The following is a 6,715-nucleotide window of genomic DNA, read 5'->3' as shown; positions in this document are numbered from 1 at the left end:
CCAGGGGAGGGGGAGCAAAAAAGATAACGTGAATTAAAAAAAGCAAGCCAAGCTAAATAGACTTATTTTTTTTAAAAAAAAGAGAGTCAGGAAGGACTGGACTTTGGTCTTCAAGTGAGAAGAAAATAAAAACCTTGGACTATGTTATCCTCTGCCTAGGCCTGAGCCCCAGGTGATAGCCAACCTATAATAGCAAGGTAGTACCAGCAAAGAATTTAGAATAAAGATTGTTTTTTGTTTGTTTTTTTTAAATAAAGAATAGAAGTTATTAAAGCCTGCATCCAAAAAAAGGTAACTATTGCAAAACTGGGATGGCATTAGTTAGTATGCTGTTAAGATTCCCTTTCCTGAAGCAGAAAGAATCAATGAAGTGTGAAGATTGACATGATAGATACCATACAGGGAGCCACTGATGAATCAGACAAATAAGCCAGGTTTAAGTTCAAAAGCAGGGGTAGGCATCCCTCAGCACAGGTGCCAGACTATGGCATGGAAAGGCATTTTTCTTGGCACATGTGCCTCAGGGCACAGACAGCAAGTAAGGGGCTGGGGCTGTGCTGCTACAACAAGCATCAGGCCCCTTGCAGCTCCCCCCACTGCCTGCCCCCAACATCTTACAAGTTGAGGGTGTGGGTGTTTTTGACACGCTACCCAAAAACAGTCAGCCTGTTTTAAAGCAACTGCACAAGTAGCAGCAAAGTTAAAGCCACTGCATCACGCTTGGCCTAAACAAAGCCACACTAAGTATGCAAGCACTCTCAACAAACATCCAAAGACTGCCTATAAGTAGGTTATAGCATTTATATTACAAATCTTCAGTCTGAATTCTTAACCAGAAGGAGCTACTGGTGGATTGGTGTAAAGGAACAGCAGCAGTTGAACTTTTATAACTAGCAGCAACCAGGGCAGTATAAGCCATGCTACGATGAAAAAAGAATTAGATTAAGCAGGGAAAAAGACAGAGGAATTTTTTTTCCCCTCATCATCATCATCTTCTTTTAAATCTAGTATCACCCATACTCATGCACACAGCCAAGTTATGGCTACATACACCTGCCTGTACTTGATCAAGTACAATTCATGGAAGTGTGATTGCATTGACATTTAAACCTGAAAAGTCATGCTGCAGTATCTTAGTGCAGTTCAAACCTTAATGCAAAAGAATTACAATTTTTAAATTTTATTTCAAAGGGAAAAAAGTTTCTACATGAAGAGTTACCCGACCAAACATTTTTGCAGGTCAAGATTTTGACATCCAGCTAGTTATGATCTTCCTTTTTTACACTTAGTACTGATATGCATACTGTCAACCACTTTGTTTTAACATTAAACAAAGGATTTGCCTAAAGACCATTAGTTTCTGGCCCAATAATTTGGCTACTTTCATCCTTTAAATGTCAAACAATTAAAAGCAGAAAAGCTTCAGGAATGCTCTGTAGAGTACCACATTGTATTAGTTTTTAATATTAGGCACACTGAAGTCTACAAAGTAGAAAGCAAAAAGCTTGAATGATCAAGTAACCTGGTATATATTGACCTAAAGCACCAGATCAATTGCCTTCATACTTTTAGAAGAAATAGATTAGTATAAACATGGGACAAGTTAAACTAAATGACTACTATATATAACACATTTTTCCCCCCTCATCTCTAGTAGCTACTGTGCAGTATTTAAGCAAAGACAGCCAAGGACTAGGTTCTTCCTTAAGCACTCTGCCCCTCACTATGAAAGTTTATAGCTAGATATGTAAAAGACTCATATAGCAGTCCTTAAAATTCAGCTTAAATTTCATATAAACGCTTTACTTCTTCTAAACTAATCCAAACTATTCTCATAGTTATGTAGCACAGCTCATGGAATACCAAGTTTAGTCAGCTATACAAAACCCAGAAACTGGACCACTTCGCCTCCCACCAGCCAACGCTACAGGAAGCCACTGCTGACAGTAATTATATAATATACATGACAAAAGCTTGAGTTTCTTTAGTTTAAGAACTGCTCTTAATAAAACCCTAAACGCTACAGATTAGTTGCTTAGCTGACATTTTCCTTAATAAAAGAACTACTATACAGAGAAAATCCACATAGTATGATTTTTGAACAAAGCAGCCCTAATGTTCTGGAAAAAAAAACCAAAAAAAAAAAAACCAATTCATTCACACAAATGATTTAGGAGTCTTACCTTTAACACCAAGCAGCAGCACCAGACCATGAACTGTGCTCTTGTCAGAAAGACTGAGGCACACTTGGGTACCAACAAGCTATTAACACATGACTCTCAAAAACTATTACATGTGAAATTCCACTCTTAGATTATCCTTAATAATGGAATCTTAAGCCACACAATAGGCAGTACACTCTCCAGAACAGTGCCAATGAAGCCAGCCAGGAAGTTAAAGTGTAAACAAAGCATATCTAGACACTGTTAGTGACAGCATTGATGTAGATTATACATCAAACTATAAAACTGTTTAAAAGTCACTATACTGAATTGGAAAGAGTTTTCATGTAGCTAGAAGTATTCCCTGTTGTAGAGCCATAAACACTCCAGTGACATACCAGGAGCCAAAGCCAAAAGGTTTAAAGAAAAAAGCCTTAACAAAGATGATGCTAGGAATAGGCTACAGCTTCTTTCAGCAGCAAGCATAGTTTAACTTAGTGACTGAAGTGTTTGAAGTAAGGAAGGTTATGTTTAAGTGTCTGGTCCACCTATATCCAAAGTATGAAAACCAATTTCTACAAAGGAAAGAAATGCCATTGGTTAAGGTCTTTTGGCTTCCCATCCTTATCAGGAGACAAGCAATATTAAGTAACGAGAGAATGCTTTGTCTAGCTTGAAGGGGTGTCAAGACAAGCTCTTTCCTTTCAGACAAACACCTGTTAATCAGTCATAGTTCCAAGGCAGGTGCAAGTTAGGAGAACTGCTTTAGGTTTAATCCAGCTAGGTTAATGAATGGTCAAATAAATTAACCCAATTAGATTAAAGTTAAAAACAAGCATCCTCATTTGTATTTGCCTTGGAACTATGCTGCTTTCCCCAACCTAATTAAGGGTGCTTGATACCTCAAGAAGCTTGGCTGACACCTGTCAAAAAGAAATAAACTAAAATTCTCTCTCATCAGGAATCTCATCTCCCTGGACCATCACAGCTACAAGCAATCAAGTAATAAATTGGATTTCAAATTAAACACTTTGTGAAGTCAGTCCCAAAAAGTGTTTCCCATGCTTCTCATTTTAGAGAAATCTTGGGCTACCATGCTTTGATTCACTTCCAGTTCAGAATTAGCCAACTCCTCTGCTCAAATTACCTTCGGTTAATCCAACTGTTTACTGTCTTTGAAGTAAGATGGTCTCTTCAAAAATGCTTCATGTGCCCATATTGGAAACCAGTTTTCTATCCAATCCTATCCCCTCGCATCTTAAGTACAACATGCATCTTTTCCAAGCAACAGCTGTCTGCCTTCCAAGGCAGACATGAAAACTGTATGACTCTTAAGAAGTGTGAAGTCAACTGCTGCGCTTCAGCCTTCCATAAAGTGGAACAGTGGCATGCTTGTACCCTGTCAGTTGTAGGTTTTTCCTTGAGCCCACAAGTCATGGTATCCAACTGCCACAAGCAGTGACAGTGGCATTCAGTACAAGTTACCTTGCATGGAAGGTGAAGTGTCAGCAGCAGATGAACAGAAGCCAGAGGCCCCTGGGCTCCAGCTTCCTGTATGTGAGAAAAAAGTCAGTAAATGTTAGATCTGTCTTCCTGGACCTGGCCTGCCCTCTCGTTAACTACATGCAAGACTCCTCACATTTATATTTGAGGAGATTAAAACCCTTCTCTCCCCGGGGACACAGCTGCAAGACACTATTTCCTAGCACATTCAAGGCTAAAATAAGTTAGCCTGCATAAAATATGGCTTTAGGCCATGGTCACAAGAGAAAAAGGTCCTTTTTAAAATACATGTTAAGAAAGTGCTACGGAAGAATGGAATGCATTTGCTTCTTATGAGAGTTTTAATCATAAGTTTTCAAGGACTTGAAAAGTGTGCTGGTTCTGGCTGCACTTCAAACCTAGCACTTCTGGAACCAATTAGGATAAAGGGTCAAAATAGCATCCATTTCAACCATCACCAAAAAATGATTTGACAGCCAGTGTCCCAATTGTTTGGAATACATTTCTAATCAAACACATTCAAGTAAAATCAATACACAAATGTAAGGGGGGAAAATAAGAGAATTTACCATGTTCCCTAAAGTTTGGTTGCCAAGTTAAGTGGGTCACTAAACAGTCATACTTGACTTCTGACCGGCTTAAAAAATGCTGTCCTGTTTAAGTGAGGATCTTGTAACTTAAAATTTAAGTATGCTGAGTTACTTAATACACATTAGTCTTTTCTGCAACTTCAGCTTACTTCTGTTGGACAAATGCTCACTGTGCCAGTCTCACATTAGTCAGACCTCTTTCCAAGCTCACTAGCTAATGAAGTAAATTATACAGCTGATGGGTATTTCAATAATACCTATTTATGATACTGCAGTTGCAGCTGTCCAGTTCTGAAGACTGGATTGTCCTATCTGTTAAAGTCATCATTTTCTCCGCTTATGCAATGTGTCATCATGCAAAGCAACCACTGAAGCAGGGACCGATTTGAAGGCCTTACCTCTTCCAGTGTCACTGGAAGGGAACAGATGGAAATGCAAACAGGAGGGATTCATCCGTGTCTTACACTGACAGACATCACTTCCACTCCTAGTCAACCATCTACAGAACAGACTAAAAAATACTAAGCAGCAGCCCCTTACACATCCTTATGAGAGAAACTTAAATACTACATGTTCTTCTATGAATGCAGGAAGCTCAACACTACTCCCAAAATAAAATGAACAATCAAACCTGCCTATTCAAAACCTTTTAAAGTTCTTCTGCAGAGCATTTTCTAGTGTAAGGATCTGTATAAAGACACTTCAGTTGTTCTTTGCTTCTTCTGTTCATTACTTTATCCAGCAAGTTATTTCTACCACCTTCCTTCCCTCTGCCATACAGAGCCAACCTGCACACTTCTGGTTCAGAAGCTTAGTAACTGTAGCAGTGAAACTGAAGTACCTCTTGCAAGCCAAATCCTAGGATGTTTAAGAAAATACACTCCTAACCCTCTCAGTAGTGAGAATCAATAGCATCAATTATTATCAGAATGAAACATTGTTTTAAGAGCCCATCTTGCTTCAAAAATAATCAACTGTTCAGTGGCATACAACTCAGAAGCTGAAGTCATATGAAAACAAGATATTACAGTCAGTACTGTTAAGACTCTTGCCTTGTTTAAGCTACACTGGTAAGCCAAAACACCAAGGTCAAGTTTAGAGTTTAAGTGTGCGATGCACTGCAGCCAATGGAAGCAGAAGAAAAGTTATAGAACTCACACCATTTAAAGTCCTGTGAACCAGAAACAAACGTCTTGTATTCATTCAAGATATTTCAGAATGACAGATGTTACTCTGTAACTGAGAACCGCTGCATGTTAACTAAAAGTTACCAAATTAATGAAACATACCCTGTTTTGAAGCTTCTCTGTTCCGCAAGTGAGGAGGAATGTAGCGACCTTCTAAAAGAAAAAAAAGAGCAAAAAGACACTAGTTAAGTTTCATCAAAACTAGTACAACCATTTAGTGAAGGTATCTGTTAAGACTGATCTTCATAAAGACAACATTTAATCTAAGTAAGAGCAAACTCTGGCTCTAGGAAGGGAAAGGACTTGAGCACTACACCATCCTGGTATACACTTATTTGAAGTTTATAAAATTGACACTAAAATAGGTTAACTTCTGTGTATGCCACCTGGGACAGGGAGCCAGCCATTTGTATGTGCACAAACAGACTCTTACAAAAAGACCACATTTGCATGGCCACTCTTCCCAGTACTAATATTCTAGTTCTGCTTCAAACACAGGTCACCCATATCCTTCTTCAGGACTTCCTGGTAAAGCATGTGTCTACCAATTGTAATGGGAACATAGCAACATCCTGCAAGTTGGGTCAAGACTCAAACCCATGAGCCATGCAAGCAGTCATGGTTTTTTCCTGCTGTAGAGAATCTCACTTATGCAGGGCTCATGAAGAAGTTCTGGAATAGAAAGAAATTCAACTTCCCAAGGAATTTTCCATTTCTAAATCAGTACTAATTTTAGACCTATTTTTTCTTTCTTGTTCCAAAGAGAAGGAGTACCAGCTATGCTACAGTTTGAACAATATATCCAAGTTCCCTTAATTGTTGCATTGCACTAACTGTAATCTGATATTTGGCAACTTCCTCCTCCCTGGAGATAGCTACCAGAAGGATAATTTCCGACTGTTGAGGCCCACTACTGACATCTCAGTCTCATGCTGCATTAATACCCCATCTATAACATTACATGAAATTTTATACATAAGATTGAAGTGAGGGTATGAACTGCAATTTAAGTAACTTTTCCTCAACAATGCCAAGTAGAAATCTTTTGAAGGATTCCAAAATGCTAATTTCTATAACAAGGAAAAATTCCCTTCAAGAAATTTTATAAGCCCCTGCGCCTAACCAAATCTCTGCTTCCAAGTCTGTGTGGTGAAACAGAACATAAGAATGAGTCACAAGAACCACAAATACCAAATTAAAAAAAAAGTCAAGTGTTTGATTCAGTACAATCCCCCCCCCCCCCCCGCGGAGGAAAAAGACCCAAAAAAAAAAA

The 6,715-nt window shown here is 38.7% G+C and overlaps 1 protein-coding gene across 4 annotated transcripts in view; it reads right to left on the bottom strand.

Annotated features, from left to right (window-relative positions):
• DDX3X (DEAD-box helicase 3, X-linked) overlaps nucleotides 1-6,715 on the bottom strand; it is a 28,057-nt gene that overhangs the window by 13,875 nt on the left and 7,467 nt on the right. For 2 of the 4 annotated variants that reach the window (XM_019524174.1, XM_019524177.1), the window contains exons 3-4: nucleotides 5,545-5,595; nucleotides 3,648-3,713 (exon numbers count right to left, since the gene is read on the bottom strand). In XM_019524174.1, the coding sequence (XP_019379719.1) occupies nucleotides 3,648-3,713; nucleotides 5,545-5,595 (117 nt within the window). The remainder of the gene's footprint in view (nucleotides 1-3,647; nucleotides 3,714-5,544; nucleotides 5,596-6,715) is intronic. The other 2 variants (XM_019524176.1, XM_019524178.1) reach the window with 1 other exon arrangement.

This window comes from Gavialis gangeticus, unplaced genomic scaffold (assembly GCF_001723915.1).
Source record: "Gavialis gangeticus isolate Ggan-Ray unplaced genomic scaffold, GavGan_comp1, whole genome shotgun sequence".
NCBI lineage: Eukaryota > Metazoa > Chordata > Crocodylia > Gavialidae > Gavialis > Gavialis gangeticus.
This window is presented reverse-complemented; position numbering and strand designations above follow the sequence as displayed.